The sequence below is a fragment of the Bombus fervidus genome, chromosome 5 (genome assembly GCF_041682495.2).
Source record: "Bombus fervidus isolate BK054 chromosome 5, iyBomFerv1, whole genome shotgun sequence".
Taxonomy (NCBI): Eukaryota; Metazoa; Arthropoda; class Insecta; order Hymenoptera; family Apidae; genus Bombus; species Bombus fervidus.
The window spans coordinates 10987346-11004575 of record NC_091521.1 but is presented as its reverse complement, the minus strand read 5'-3'; the positions used below and the strand labels follow the sequence as shown (position 1 = coordinate 11004575).

Genomic DNA, 17230 nt, shown 5'->3' with positions numbered 1-17230 from the left:
TTTAAAAAATGTGAAAATCATGTATATGTTACTTTATTTTCGTTTTTCAATAAATTTGTTTTGTCCCCAATGGATTGATAGTTCCATAATTTCATTTGAATTATATTCTATAAATTGAGATAAAGTCAACGAACAAAAAATGTGAATTATCATAGGTCATGATAACTACAGAAAAATTGTGAGTGTCTCGAAGCTCTTTTATTAACAGGAATTCAGTATGGCATGGATGAGTACATTGCAGTAGAACAACTATGGAATTTTAATAAAAGCAGAAAAATGTTAATAAAATCGCAATATCGAAATGAAATTTGCATCGAGCATACAGTTGCAATTTCCAAGTTAAATTGAATTCTTAGATTTCTTTTTAATTTTACAATTTTATATTACCATCTTACCGTTAGTACAACGATATGTCAGGTACAATTATTAAATACGTTTTAATATTATCTACTTGTTATGAAAGAGTAACATTGTTTAATAAATTCTGAGAGAGATATATAATTTAATAAGTATATTTACAATATCAGTCGAGTTCAAATATTTTCGCAGGAAAATGTTGCGAATAAAATAAAAAATAATATCTCGTCAATAGCCTCAACAATTTATAACTTACATTCTCATGAATGTATTTTATTTTAATGTTTCATTATTTCCTTTCAATTGATAGTAACAATTAGGTCATCAGAATTTTGCAACATTCATTATAAATATAATTACGAACATTCATTACAATTTGGTTCGAAATAGTAGTACGTACTGGCTCGACAAATTCCAGCTTAATTTCTACAACTATAACAAAGGATATATAACATATATACATATAATAACTAAAACAACTATAACTCGGGACAAGTTTTTATTAAAAAAAAAAGTATCACTTCCATAATAAGAAAATTACATTTTACAATTTACCTGATACAATTATCTGGTCAAATACACAAAATTGTAGCAAACGTAAAATATCTTCCACAAAGTCTCAATAAAATTTACAACAGAAACGAAATTTTTATAAACTCTTGTAATTGCTCATTGATCGTTCGAATCTCATTCCGCGGAAACATACATTCAATATCTGAGCATCGAATCGTTCTTTCGAATAAATCACTTTGTCCCGCTGTTCGCTCGTTCGTTTCAATCAATCTCATCGGAACACGTTATTTATCAAACGTCGAATCCATATTATTTCCAATATTTATACGGAAAATATGACTTGGAATAAATCGTGGCCAGAAACTACTTGCGAAAGAGAGAATTGAATGACCGTTGCCTACTCACGAGTTCGGATCGCGATGCGGGTGTGTTTTAATGTGTGTCGCGGCGAACTGTACGGGCAACGCGAATGGCGCTAGGGAGGGGGAAAGTCGGCCGCGACGGAGGGGAGACGACAGTACGGTATACCGAAGACTCGTTTCGGCGGTGTGGTGGGGGTTACGGGGGTCCAGGCATGGAGAGGGCGCAGTTCCGCGCCATCCTCCGTATCGTTGACACGTCCTACGAAAAGAGTGTAGAGAGTCAGTCGGTACGTTCGCTTCTCTCGTGACTCGTCTTGTGCGTTGATCCTTGATTTCTCGTGACATCGAGCGATCTCGTCGTTCGGTTTCCACGAGCCTGTCGTTTCGTGGTCGACGGAGCACGTAAGCATCTTCTTTATTTCAAATAACGCGCGTGCATCGGACAGTGCGCGTGCCGTGCGACCGTTGGGTCGCTGACTTTCAAAACAGTCTCGATCGCGCTCTCGACCTATCGACGACGTCGTGCCGGAGGAGCGCGTATATCGACCCGTGATCCTCTTCGATCGTTCTCGCGTTCGTTTATTCTTACTGTGTCATCAGTACGAAATTACCGTCTCGTATAGTGAATTGGTGAATTTCGGGTGTGACATTCTTTGTTCGGTTCAGTGAACATTTCACGGGGAACTATGTCGTCAACTGGCAACTGTCTGTTCACCGCGGTGATTATCCTGATCGTCTCTGCGACCGGAATCATCGCCACTGTAACCATGGATGCTAAGATTCGCGATGACTCCGACTTGTCCCAGGTAAGAATATTTTACGTTCTGTCTGTCTCTCTCACGCGTACTACGCATTCGTTTGGAATTAAATGCTTTTCGTTGCGCGTTGTTTCTCTATTCGAACATGTTACGTGTCCTTCGACCTTCGTGCCTTGGCGAAACATATATTTACTTCAACACATAGAGCCGCTTCACGCGTAAACGAAGTAAATAAATATACCACAGACGGGTACTTTTTGTTCATTAGTTCGCAACGATTGAAAGACTCGCGACCTTGCGTAATGTCAAGTATTGTCTGCTGTAACAAGATAACACCGTATATTCTGTATTCGTGAGAATTCCGAATGAAATTAAATACGACGAAATAAAATATGTTGCACGTTTCTGACGCATTCAATCGGCCCATGAAGGTTACTTTTAATTTGCATGGTTAACCTTGTTAGCAGAGGTTATGATCGAATCTTTCATAATATCGTGTTTTCTTCCGTGAAGAAGCTGTAACAAAATGTATAATGGAGGACGAAAAACTTCGAATGGTGAAACAATTTAATTTTGAATTCGAAATATATTTGAATTAGCGAAGAATTTTCATAAAAGCTATATTAATATAACTGTTATTAATTTATATAATAACTAACATATTAATATATATTAATATATTATTTGGATTAATTTATCTGCTTAGTATAATGTGAAATTGAGTTACATTTCATAACAAAATCGTATGACTTACTATTTACGTGGATTTTAGTGTTAAGTGGTATTATCACGTTCGGAATTTATTTTTATGTCACCGTCAAATTACCAATAGAAACTCTAATAGGTTTTTTGTCGACACGAATGAATCATTTAATTTTAGGGCCTTCTCCGTGTGCTAACCTTTATGGCAAGGTTTACGCACCATCTCACATCATTCTGTTAATTAATGACGCAATAAAAGAGGCTGGCTGACATAAAATCGAGAGTCACTCGACTCTTTTCTTTGCGTCCATCGACTCGATTCTTTTTTTCTTGCAGTGTTCCCACACCTTAGATTACACAAGGAAAGTGTAATTAGCCGATAAAATAGAAGATTTGTTATTGCAAAAGTTTTTTGTATGAATGAATTGTCAATCTTTTCTCGTTTAAGATAGCGAGAGATTAATTCCGTGAAATTATTCACTTTTTAGTGAAGCAATTGTTCGTGAAATTTATTTATGAATATTTCCGTAGAAGAGTTCTTGGTGTTTCCGAATGTTTTTTTTGGATATTAAATAAATTTGTTAAATTGCTTAATTTTTTGCGTTAGATACTTCTGTACTAATTCATATATTTGTTTAAAATTTTTATTATTTTTATTTCATTGTTCTTCATATTCTGTGTAGATTTAAGATAAATTCGTTCTATTCTTATTTATTTCGATATACTGTGCAGTATGCAGATATAAAAACAAGATAACTCTATGTTACAACCATATGTTTTATTATTTTCAATGCAAATAGTAGGAGCATTATTTTAAGGATTGGAAATTAGTGAAACACGACGTTTCTCAAATTATATAAAGAATCTGAAAAATTTTTGTGAATTTAGGGAAAATGTAACGACTATATAAAACAATTACTGCATAAGTGGACAAACCTTTTCTGCAAATCTTCATCAATAACGAACATTTTACTAAAATATTCAATTTTCCGCGAATAATGTAGATTTTGAGAGATAGAGGCAAACTTTTATATATTATTTCCAAATTATATTAAAGAATCATTCTTCTATTAATGCATAATATTTTTCTTGCTTTTCTGCAAAAACTCTCCGAATTTCGTTAAAATATTCAATCTTCAGTCGACTGTGGAAGTTTGACAGTACTCTTATACTATTGTTAAATTGTAACAAAAAATCACACAAATTGAAAATCACACTATATACACAAAGTTCTCCCATTTGCAATTAAATTTATTAATAAATTTTGCAAAAAACAATGCACCATATTTTTCTCGCTTTTCGTTTAAAATACTTTCAAAAACCGGATGAAATTTTCTATAAATTTTATTTCACGAATCGTTCGATATTATTCGCTCGACGATCGAGTCAATTTTTCACGCGATCTCGTTTAAAAAGGTGAGTTCTATAACCGGAGGCGCCCAGTCTTCCACGGATCGCGTTTCACGTTTAGTTAAATGGACTGATCTACATTAAATCCCCCGGAGATTCCTTTGGCGGCTTTGAATTCATCTCGCTGAATATTACAATAATGCGTATCCAGCTTCGAAGGCAGGCCGAATGGATCCCACCCACCAACTTGTTGCTGCGACAAAAATCGTCAGGACGTTTTCGCTTGGGGCTAGTTTTCACTTCGATCGATTCAACAAACTACTTGCTGCCGCTGGTCCCCGAACTCGATTTTCACAGCTTTTATTTCATTCCATGCTCGGCACCGAACTTCCACGATTCTTTTTATCACCGAGAAATATGATTCGGTCCGGCTTTTAACCTTTTCGCGGTCGTGGAACGTACAGCTTTTAATTTTGTCCCACGACACGGCGCTTGTTTGCTCGAATCTGGAGGTTTCTGACATAGATTTGCGGCTCTAAAATCGAGTTTATTCCTATAAAGCACAATAAATATACTTTATTCGATCTTTTCATAAAAATTTGTAGAAAAATTGTAAATTAGAATTATAAATTTAGGTTTCGTAAGATGGATTTATACGTATGAATGATTGAATGATATTTTGGAAAAGATTTAGTGTAAGAATATATTTCATTACTGAAAAATATTAAATTATGAGTATAAACGTGTATGAATCGTTTAGGTTTCATAGTTTTCTGTGAGCCCGAGGTATAATAAATTTTCGATCTAATATTACACGATATGCTTCAAGCGATGTCAGCAAATATAGAAGGATTGATTACTTATGAAGTAACATAACGGCTAAAGTTTAAAGTCAATGAAAAAACTTTCAAGAGAAAATTTTGAATAATTTATGCAGACACTAAAAATATCAATAGGAATTTTAACTAGAGGTATAATATTATGTTATTAGTTTGTATAATTGCTGTCCAATATATTACTTATATAACATAGTAACACGTATACAATACTTTTGGTGATATGTTTCCTAATATTCGTTCACAGATTACGTTACACCTATTAATAGAAGATGCAATTAATTCGATTCTACGTCTTTTAAACATGAAGGTTAATGGCTTTCTTTACACGTACAAACCTTTATTAACCTTTCATTTGCTACTTTACTCAAGAATATTTTATTCGACTATCTCGATCACGTCTGCAACGAAAGCTAACTCGGGATCAATTTCTATTTCCTTTCAACTTCTCGTATTTTCAGAAAAATCTTATACGTATGTGCCGTATTTGCCCAGTAGACTGTAACTCCTATGAGCGAGAAAACAAGCTTTGGATAAAATACAAGGGATATTTTTATTAAAGCTATTATACTCTTTCGTATATGTTGAAAATTACATTTTTATAAAATTTCACATATTCTCAATTTTTCGTACGAGATTGTCCTATAAATTACAAATTATCGTATAAATTACAAATTATCGTATTACACTAGAAATTTCGCGGTCCATTGTTTAAAGTAATACAGAATCGTAAGCCGTGCAAAATCACATTTAGCCAAGATACATACATACATATATATTGTATATATTTACATTTGCGTTCGTAGCTGTAAAATAGAGTGCCGTGTAATAGAGAATATAGCACGTGAAATCAGATTACATATGTCAATATAATGTACAATGGTTTTGATGCGACACGGATTAACAATAGTCTCCATCGCTGTCATACGCGTCTAATTCGTCCATTGTTTCGTTCGTTTGGAGTATCGGGAACGCATGAATTCCTCGCGCTGCGCTGTTCCATTTCACCCGTTCTTCCCTGGAAAGCCGTGGTGCTACACGGTCAACCGCGTAACTGAAACGGTCATTGCCAATGTCAAAGCCGTTCTCAGTTTCCGCCCTCCACTCTCTCATTCTCTTTTCATCACCAAGGCTCAGCTTCTGCCAGCAAGTGGCCTTGCCTTTCACTTTTTTTCGTACAATGCCTACGTTAAGTCCCGCTAAGTTCCATTCATGTTGATGGCAGTCAGGTGCAAACAGGTAGATTGGTTACACTTGTGTGTACAATACATGTTCGTTCATGATAACGACCATGTTGGCCTTCGAAGATTCTGTTTGATATTAACGCCATTACGCTCCAATGACTTCCTCGTTTCTCTATAGGTATACCTCTATAGGTATAGGTTGCACAAATATGCATACGTAATAGGGTATTTGAATACTTGTGGAAACTTTTTATCAACATATTACAACATATAACAAACATATTATATAAACATATATATTCAACATGTAGCAAAACATTTTGAAATTTCATTAGCGTTGTAGCGAGACACAACTATCACGCTTATCTCGCTCGTATTATTAAAATTTGAAACGCATTTGAAAATGTGTATAAAAGTTATAAATTATTTATTGAAAGTATATACCTCGCAGTATTTGAACAGTTCATTATTCGCTGTATTAATAGATCTCATCAATATTCACGGAGACTATCTCTTTAACGCTTATTATATTTGATATTAGGATATTATTATATTTGAGATAGCTATTCATGCTGATTTTTTAGTGTAAATACGTGTTTGTGGTAAATATCTTGTAGCTCCTATATACATTTTCAAGAGTTGCTTCAAATTTTACCAACATCACGAGAATCGAGTCTTGTAATGCAAATAAACATAAACAGGGATCATTTTTCTTACGAGAGTTCCCATTGTGACTGCTGTGTTTCAAGGAAATTACATTTTTGCCAAATTCCATTCTTATTAGGTCGTCCGAAAAGTTTCTTTCGTTTTATAAAGAAATGGATGCACATTTTCCGTTTTATATTTTTTTATCGAATTACGTATGATCCATTTTGTTTCATCAAAATAAAGATCACAACGTGTGACAGATTAGATTCCATATTTGTATAAAGATGCGTTGTTGTAAAGATGCGTTTGTAAAAGAAAGACACTTTTCGGACAACCTAATATAAGTATGAAGAAGATGCTGTTTTCTTTGAAACTTGTTTAACGTGAAATTAATTCAAATAATTAATTTAGAATGACAGAGTAATTTCTGTTGCTGTTAGCCTTTGAAGATTCTGTTTAACATTAACGCCATTACGCGCCAATGATTCCCCTGTTTTTCCCGTTGGGAAGCGGTTGAGCCCTCTTCTTGTCGGTCATGAGTGTATGTGCATATGATAAATGCCGGAGGAACGAACAGGAAATGTGAATAAATATTATCTTTCGGAATTAAAAAAGAAAAACACGTGGGAAGTAATTATTCCAGATATGAGGTTTCGGACGAGGGAATTTAAATCTGTAACCTGTATGGAAAATTTTCTGCCGATTTTTTTTTTTCTTCGTGTCCGTTATTTATAGGGTAAACGTAATCAGTATATGTACCATCAAAATATTTTATGAAATGTTATTTTATTTATATGCGTGTGTAATATTTGGTGAACAGATTTTCTTTTTTCATGGACAATTGCATTTTGCGTATAGACAGTTATTATTGTTATTTATAGCAAGTAAAACATTGATAATATTACAGTTCGAGGAATGAGTTAAATTGAATTTTAATTTCAATGAAATATTTCAAACAAATCCAGGTTCAAAATTTTCAATCCTTGATAACGTTAAACAAAAATTCGGATTCGGTTTTTGAATTTAAATGGTATTTTGAAACATCAAGAAGTTAGATAATTTAATATTTGTTTTTGGTTTGATATTAATCATACTGATATCTGTTTTGTGTCATCAATGATACACTTGGTATATGGTGTCATTATTGTAATACGATCGTTTCAGCAATCACGAACAATAAATGTTCTCCAATGACACGCGTGTCTCAATGAAACGAAAGCTGCAAAATTAGCATAAAACATAATAGGATTTTTGACTGCAAAGTGACTCCAACTAACAGATACAAACCAATTCACAAAATTTGTTCTGAAATCAATTAAATGACTTAATTAGTCACGGTTGTCAGATTATCTTCTGTAGCAATATTTTAATCATTCACTGAAAACTGTATATTTGTGTTATAAAAAACTGAAAATTACATTTCCATTTCCAATATTTCTCAATGTATTACTTTTTCAAATTATTTTAATGACACATAGAATATAAAATCACCGCAGTTTGTTTTCGTTAATATAAATTTTTCTGTTATTGTAACTCTTTCTCTTGTTTGACCAATGCGATATAGAAAACAATTTTAAACATTCAATATTTATCACAAAAAGATTTTTCCTGTCTTTGTTATCGTGTAGTCAATGACCTAAATAATTTGATGGCGAAGTGTTATTACAATTGGTAGAATGAGGGAATAGCTGGGGCAGGAATCATGATACCGGATGTCATTTTTAAGTTGAGCAACAGATGGTCCTCAGAGTTCTGAAACGTAAGAAACTTAACCATAGCTAGAAGTCGTTTCGTCCCGGAGGCGGACCGTATGTTCGTCTATGGGATTCCTGGAATTTTATTTTTTTTCTCTTCTACTAATGGAACACGTTGCATGCTTCTAACTAGAGATTAGATTTTCAGTGTCTCTAAAAAATACAGATACGTTTACCGGATTAGGTATTGAAGTTTCATTGATCAGTATTGAGGGAAATATTAATCTGTTCGTTAAACAATATGATTTTCCTTTTGATATACTTTAAAATATTTCATGGTTATAAATAGAGATTTGTTGTGCTTAATTCCATTAAATATCTAAATGCTTTGAATATTCCGTACATTCTTCCATGGTATGTGCATCCTATACGTTTTTCAAAATCCCCATAAATATCTATATAAATATCCACAATCTACCTATAGTAAATAATATGCAAAAATACTTTTTGCAGTCACGACACATACGTTTTCACCGTTCATTTAAATCTCCTTCGAACACATAAAAATCCGCAATCTGATCGTGTCATAAGAATTACAATATAGGACTAAAAGTTTCCAAAATTACTTAATAAACTCTAGAGACAAGAATAACTTAATTAGCCAAATCTTCACCCATTTGCTCGAGAACGCGTCAGACCATAAACTCGTAGCAGCTCATAAGGTTCTCGATTTGTAGTATCTCCGTGAGAAGCGTACCGCGCATCAGGTGTTCCTTCATCTGTTTGCACGTCGACTTGGCGCAGCATTTGCGTGCACCCAAGACCCGTAACTGAGTTCGATTCGTTTCTCCAGAGCACCGCCGACGCTCGAAATTAAGGCAAATATTTTACCAAGGGAAGTAGCGGAATTCGCATGAACGGCCTTCGGCTGGAGCGAATCGAGAGTGGTCGAACGATGACTTGAGGTGAACGAACACTGCCAGTCGGTATGGTCTCTCATTCTCTCCTCCGGACGATCCTCTCTTCGGTTCTCTTCTCGTTGCGCGCCTCCGCCGGATATTTTTAACTTTAACAAGCGGTTCGTGCTGAGACGAAACAATGCGCTGCGTCCCGCTGTGTACTAGGCGTGCTTTTATGCGCACGATACAAGCATTACGCCGCGATATATCGTTTGAGAAAGAAGTCTTTCTCATGAGGTCGCTTCGTAACGAGAAAACGTGTTTCCACTTTGACTATATTCACGCAAAATACCTCGTACGTGTGCTATTGCGTCGTCAGTGTTGGTAGACCGATAGATACAATAAGCTCCGCAGCTTGCAAACATTGAACCCCCTCCTACCCTCTGTTTAAATGGAATTTGCAGCCGTTCCCCTATTGCCAACGCAGTGCATTCGCGCGTGTTCATCGCCACGAATACTTTGTGCTCTCCCACGCTAAAAGGTTGCAACCCTTTTGCAGCTAAACATTTGTCCACGATACGTCGTGTCGAATGAGGCAAGATATCACGGACAATATCACTGACAATGAGATGTATGAAAGATTATAGACGCAGGTTGGTAAATTGATGGTACAGGACTTTTCCACTTGTACTTTTGTACTGTGTGGACTTTATGATTGGAATTTTTTTAATTTAAATATTTGTTGTTCGTTCCTTCGTAATACAGGGTAAATGTGTTGGAAATGAAATGAGTAAGAAAACAATTTTTCGATTAAGTATCGCTATCTTTGCTTGCTAAATGAGATACTTACTGGAATTTTTCTTTTTTTACGGTTGTACACATATTCGAAGTTATAATCTTTGTTGGTAGATCTTAACGAAATTTTCCATTCATTTGTCTTTGATTAACTATTTGCATTCTGAAAGAATTCTACCAAATTTGTTTGGATATCTTCGCTACAGATATCTTACAATTACGAGGATTATAATCTTATTCACATTATTCTGTGTATTCCTTCACATGATTCTATTAACATTTCTACAAATGTTTGCCCTGTGTTCCATATAGTTATTTTGCACGAATACAACATTTTCACCTAATAAACCAGATTAATTATCGCGTTTCATGCGAGATCAGCAAGTATCTTAACACTTCTTGACGAAAGTGTGCTTTACGTACGTTCGAGGATCTGTATACCAATTATTCAATGACAAAGACTCCATCGTCTCGATTATCTGTTACAAACAGAAACTTCTCCCTTCGATCATCCAGTCGAGAAGTTCGACTTTCACGTTTGTGTAAAACAAACTCCGTATATCGCCTTATATACCGTAGCAAGAATCGTCCGTTACAAACGGATAGTCAAAGAAGTGGATCCTATCGATCCGTCGAGCATCCGGATTGAGTGGTTCGAAGTATCATAAACGCGTCTCTTCCACGATCCATTCCTTCTATGTTCGGGATCGAGCCGATAGCGTAGCGACGTTTCATAGAAACCGGAACAATACGTCGCGTAGGCGCCTCGGGCCACCCGAAGAAACTACGCTTGTATTTCTCGTAAAATATGGAAACCCATAAAGATCAGTGCCTTGTGCTGCGTTAGCGAAAAGGCGTCGGAGAATTTTCCGAGTCTGTTCTTCCTTTTCTTCCTTTTCTCCCTTTCTTTCTTCTTACCATTTCTTCTTCACCTTCGTCTTTCAATTTTTTCTATTTTATTCACCCCTTTCTGTGCTCCATATCGAGTACAGTAACTCGCGAAAGTACTCCAACACCTGTGTAGAAACGTTTTATGAATACATTGCGAAACATTTCGAAATCTCATTAGCATTCTAATGAGATTCGACTATCACGATTGGTTAAGCACGAGGCAAATCTGTAGATATATACGTAGAGACTAGGAAATATTTAGCATAAACGATTTTAGGAAAAGTACCATGGAAAGGTACAACGTATATGCCATTTAACGAAATGTTAAATTTATTTGTAATTTCCTTACGAACTTTTCCAACAAGCTAATGCAACATTTGTGCAAATACACAAATATGTTTGAAATAGTCAAACCTCGGTAGATGATTATTTTATTCGTTAAATACTATAACAAGCACTATATTTTAGATATTTTATGCATTTTCGTAAATTATATGCACTCTGCGTATTTTTTCATAATTAAATTTCTCATAAATAAAACATTCACAGTCTAGTGATGTGTTGCTGTTAGTTTCATACATTAGTTTTTCATTAATTTATATATTTTACTGACTTTCCTGTATTGGTGCTACGAATCGACTGAAATATTCGGATATTTACGAACGATAGTGTACACACAGGTCGAATTCGTTTCTTTATTTCGTTCTGTCGAGAAATTTTCCTGGTGACAACTTCTGTTGCGTCCTTCCCTCGTTTTCGCCACTCCATGTCCCCAAGGCCTCAGGGGATTTCCCTTTTAGCTGAGAGAAAAGTCGCCGTGTGTACGAAAGCGTTGCTTTTACGGCGCGAACAGGGAATTAACAATGAGAGAGGAAGACCAGACAATTTCCAGTTGCGGGAGTAGTATCGCTTGCCGGAACTTAGCGCGGCGCGGCCAGGTTGGGTACAAGTGGAAACCGCCTTTGTCGATTTCCTTCTTGCTATTCTTTATAAAACACGTCCTTTGACGCGATTTCAATCAGGTGTTTCGTTGAATTTTATATTGCTTCTTCTTTTCTCTCTTTTTTTTTTTTTTTTTTTTAGACGCTTGAGGTTTTTATGCCGCATACGGTTCGTTTGTTTCATAGAAAAAAGTATTCGTAGTTTGTGGATTTAGCAAGAGCTAATAGAATGAGTCAAGAAATACGCTAGGTGATATAAGTGAAAAGTATCTGAGATAAACTTAAGTTTGGAAATTTTAACTTAAAATTAGTTTAATGAGAACAAACATTTGTTATTTCCATGCCTTAATATTAATAAACTTGTATTTTAGAATAGAATTATATCATGTGTAATCTATCTTACTACAGAGAACTTACTACAATAATTGTCGGAAAGTATAAATTTGTGTCTTCAAATATTATAGTAATGGATTTACGTCTTGATTTAATGTAAAATGTAATGTTGTAGTAAGATGCTGTAGAAGTCACTTGCTACGAATTGATTGCTTGTTTCTTAGGTTATTTATGCAATGTTGTTGATACAGATTTGTTTCGTTATTCTAAATTTCGAAACCGATATAAAATTTAATATAAAATATATAATAATGTTAGACGGTTTGAAGAAGCTATAATAAAAGAAGTAATGAAGGCCATAAGTTAACAAGATACAAATTTTCTCTTAGATTATACTTATTATTATTAGATTTTATATATGTGCTATGATATTAGATTAGAATGCTATGATATTAGAAGAAAATCCGATAGAAAATTATACGAAATCCATTCCTGTAAAGGATTTGAGTAATCTTTCTGATTTTTGCAATTTCCACAGTATGCTGATGTTGCGCAAGTGTACCTAATAGGGTATCTGTTAAGAACTATACTTTTGAGACTCGAGTTTATTGAATACTCGCAATAGTGTAATAATTGTACAATACAGGAGCTGACTAGAAGGAGTTTTCTACTATATAGGTACATTTATTTTATTTATACCTCAAAATTTTATGTTACTTTTTCTATATCTATATGATCTAGATCTTGAAAAGTGTATGGTTTTAGAAATTAGATTTGTAGACGAATGAGTATTACCAGTGCATAAATAACATTCCGTATGTAATAAGAATAATAAGAATAGAGTCGCAAAGTAATTGTAAACTGTTACGTTTAAATGAAATTACGCTTTTGTCAAATTTAATTTCACGAATAAGGGGACGATCTTCTAGCGTTTTATAACAAAAGTTATATATAATATTTTTGAATGATGTTATATTCATTCTTCTTTTACTATAATAACATCCAATTTTTTTCGTTCCCATCAATTATCTCAGATTTCATTCCTAATTTGTTTCTGTAGTAAAGGTTATATTCCGCACAGATCAGGTCGAATAAGAAAAAAAAAATTATCATCGTTAATATAAATAGATCAAATTGCGTGAAAAAAATTTTTCTAAATTTTCGGTGCCAAGGTTCGTAAATAATTGAATTAACTTTTGTAGGAATTTCGTGCTACATCGTACATGATAACTTTAGGAAATTATTATTGCCCTATGAATCTGTTAATATGATGGGTGAATAAAGGTAGAAATCGTTCTATGAAATTGCAATGAGAATAACGTTCCACAGGGAGTAATAACGTTCCACAAGTCAATTCTTAAATATTGTGCAGGTTCTGCAAGTTCATCATCTCAGGAATATGTTCCCTCGTCCAATCACGATGCGTAGAATATGTGCAGCGATACATACTGGTGATAGCTAGTAATATGTATCGATCTTAGACGCATCAAAGGTCGTGGTAATAGGTTGGTTATGTTGTGTATGCCAACATTAATAGTATTGGTACGTTTCAGTGGATCGTGATGTTCAATTATGCTCAGTGCGTCGATATCAATATTCCATGGAACATATATTTCACTTGGATTAATTTTTCAGTAACCAAAGTAATTCGCCGTGATTCGTTTACTTCAAATATCTGGCAAGTTTCTGGCAATTTTTGGTCGCAATCTCAAACATACTTTTATCGCTATTATTATACCGTTCGAATCAGTGTTAAATTCAAATAATGGAAAATGACATTACAGTGAGAAAAAAATATAATGTCTTGAGAAATGAAAAACTGCTAGATAGAATATTTGAGCTGAAGAGGACAGAATAAATGTTCGGATATTTTTGAGCAACGGTTTACTTCGGAATTGGTCGATAGGTCCCTCACGGACCAGACTAGGACGTTGATAAAGGTCGGCACAGATTCACCGACCATGAATATTCCAGCGCCAAAAAGCGAGCCACAAACTTTGGTGTTCCAGAAATCGCACGGTATGCCCATTATATCACGGCAACGCATTGTGACGGTGTTCCAGGAGACGGTAAGCCCGGCCGTATCGCGCGTTTCACTTATATAATTTACATCGACGCGTATTATAACCTGGTTGGTGCTGGGCACGTAACGGAGTGTACCGAGCGCATACCGGATGAGCGGCATACACAGACTATGCCACTAGTTCTCAATGGAATTCATGTAACTTCGTCACACGAACCAAATTTCTTCCTTTCTCATGAATAATTAGCGATTACGTTCTGTTTCTATCCTTTGTCTGTAATCGAAAGCGGAATTTTCTAATAGTCTGTGTCATAAGTATATTCATATTTTCTTAAAATGGCAGGTTATTATTTTTACATAAAATCTGTGTAAGGAGCAATGTATTTAACCCATTTCTTTATAAACTCAGAGCAATTTTCATAACATCTTTGAAACGTAGGAGCACATACATGAGAAACGAACAAATTTATTGCTCGATCAAATGTAAATGTCAGACGCGAGCCTGTGGATGTAGTAGGTACTTACATGCTTACATAGGTTCACGAAACTATTCGAACTACATAAGTAGGTAGACATAGCTACTTTTTATGAATGTATTGTGCGTGTTGTGCAAAACATCTTGAAATACCATAAACACCGTTTTGAGACTCGACTGTCGTGATTAACCCATCGGGAACGACGTCTGTACACCGTACGAATTTTCGTTTCGTTCTCATCGGTCGAATTTTGTACGGACCATCGCGTGCCGTACGGATTCTTGATACGTCGCGTCACTTACGTATCTCTATTATGGTCTTACCTCTACGTACGAGATTTCACAACATCTTTCAAGGATGACTGACCGTAGTAATAATATTTGCACTATGCAGAGACTAAATCTTTCGAATCCTTTTCTAGAATCGTAGTCCAGTTCTTGCAGTCGTTTTACGATAAGGTATGGCTTCAACAAGTTAGGTAATCGTAGTAGGAACTTGGTAGAAAGTGAGAATGAAACTGTGCAAGCAGTAATTGCAGTGTAAATGAGAATCGAGTAGTCACAGAGACCACACCACCACTGAAGCAGTAGATCCCAGTCGGTTGACGAAATATACGTTTAATTGTCGAGTAAATCCACTATCAAGTTATATATTCTCACTAAAGAAATTTTCCATGCTCCAGAATATTTCCCGAGAGTTATCAGCATTCTGATCGGTTTCTACTTATATCTAAATTTCTATATTTTACAAACGATGATGAAAAAAATCATAATCAATCGTCGTTAAGTAGCTTCGCAGGCTATATATATTTGAATGATACACAAAAATATGATGCATTATTAATTCGATAAAAATATCGTAAGAACTCGCGATTCGTATGTCATCTTTTGACATACGAATTGAAGGTTTCCAGTTTTATCGATTCCATTCAAAGATAATTCCCTTTGGCGTTGGCAAAATAAAAATGACAGACGAACCTATCAAAAAATACTGAACGCTTCGTATTTCTCTTTTCGTTGACTGAATACGGAGGGGACTGGAGAGAGTAGAAACATGAATCTCCACCATGTCTGTATAAATGCGTCTGACGCATATAGGGAATCCCACTTTAAGGCGTGTTTATAAACGTGCGACCCTGAAACGACGTCTTTTGAAGCGACACCCATCCTTCGAGCTTCGAGAATCGTTAGAAGTTCACGAGTGTGAATAAATCGTAGAATATCGAGGATAGGTACTTTATCCGAGATTTCTGTAAAAAGCGGGATTAATTATGACTTGGTTTTGTCCTTGAAGATACGCCGGTGGCTGGAATATACTCTCGAGAATACCAATGAGAGTGATTCAATGCTTAAATGCGTGTAGCATAAAGATTCAATCCTTTGATCCTTTTTCCTCTTGACTTGGCTTTAATCGTGCCATTCGTGATTTCATAGAACGAGGTCGCAACTTAAAGTCTTTGCATTTTTATTGAAATTCTCCTCGATGCTGGTTTAATTTTACGCAGTTTAAACCTGGTTTTAAATTATCCAAATCGTAATTAACGAATGGTAAAAAAAAAGGAGGTTTAAAGGAGACGAAAGATTGGGAGAAATAAGTTTGGTCTGCTTGCTGACGTGATTCGTGATAAGAAATTCTTTCAATTATAGAGCTAAAAAAAAAAAAAAAGGTAACGAGAATGAATTAATTTTAGTTATGTGTGCAATCACGACTTTGAACATTGTGAACACTCTTTTTCTCGTCGTATTTTCAAAATCATCGTAATCGTTTGGTTTATTTACGATTGTAGTTACAGTTCGATAAAGGGAAGATGTACGAAGTTTAATTTACATTTTAACTTTAATTTCAATTCTTCAGACGGTGGATTATTAAATACAGTAGCTACTAACATAATGGTATAGTAAACGGTTAAACATGATATTTTAAACATATTTAGTTGAAACGTAATTTGTATTCTCGTCGTTTACTTCAAAGTTTAAACTCGTAATTTTTTCTTTTTTCTTTTGAAAGAAATTAATTCGAAACTTATGTCCATTTCTCTGAGACAGATGTAATTGGTAAAATTTGTGGGCTCGCGTACACGAGCCTCGCCAGCTTAGAGCTCGGAATTAAGGAGCGACTTACTCCTTGAATGTTCGTACGGTCGTAAAGTTTCGCGACACAGAAGCAGAATTCGTAAATTCGCGTGACAGAGGCGCGGCTAGCCGCGCACCGTTCCACTCTGGCGAATTGAGTTTTCTTACGAATACTCGCGAACCTCCGCCTCTCCCTTTTGTATTCTGTAGACACATTTCAATTTAAACCCGCCTTCGGGGAGTGAAGACAGTGCACCGCTCGTATAATTAACCGCTTCAATTCCATGATTTTATTTCGAAGGACGTAAGACTGCAGCCGAAGCGTGCTTTCAACGACGTCAGCACTCCTTGCGTTTCGATTCTACCCGGGTATAACGAGCACGTTCGAACGAAGAC

General features: G+C 35.2%; 1 protein-coding gene across 3 annotated transcripts in view; it reads left to right on the top strand.

The window, feature by feature from the left end:
* The first annotated feature begins 1447 nt into the window (after positions 1 to 1447).
* Fas1 (fasciclin 1 Fas1 domain-containing) overlaps positions 1448 to 17230 on the top strand; it is a 380856-nt gene continuing 365073 nt past the window's right edge. For 2 of the 3 annotated variants that reach the window (XM_072003875.1, XM_072003876.1), the window contains exon 1: positions 1449 to 2038. In XM_072003875.1, coding sequence (XP_071859976.1) covers positions 1919 to 2038 — 120 coding nt within the window. In that variant the 5' untranslated portion in view covers positions 1449 to 1918. Of the gene's footprint in view, positions 2039 to 17230 lie in introns of all 3 variants that reach the window. The other variant, XM_072003874.1, reaches the window with a different exon arrangement.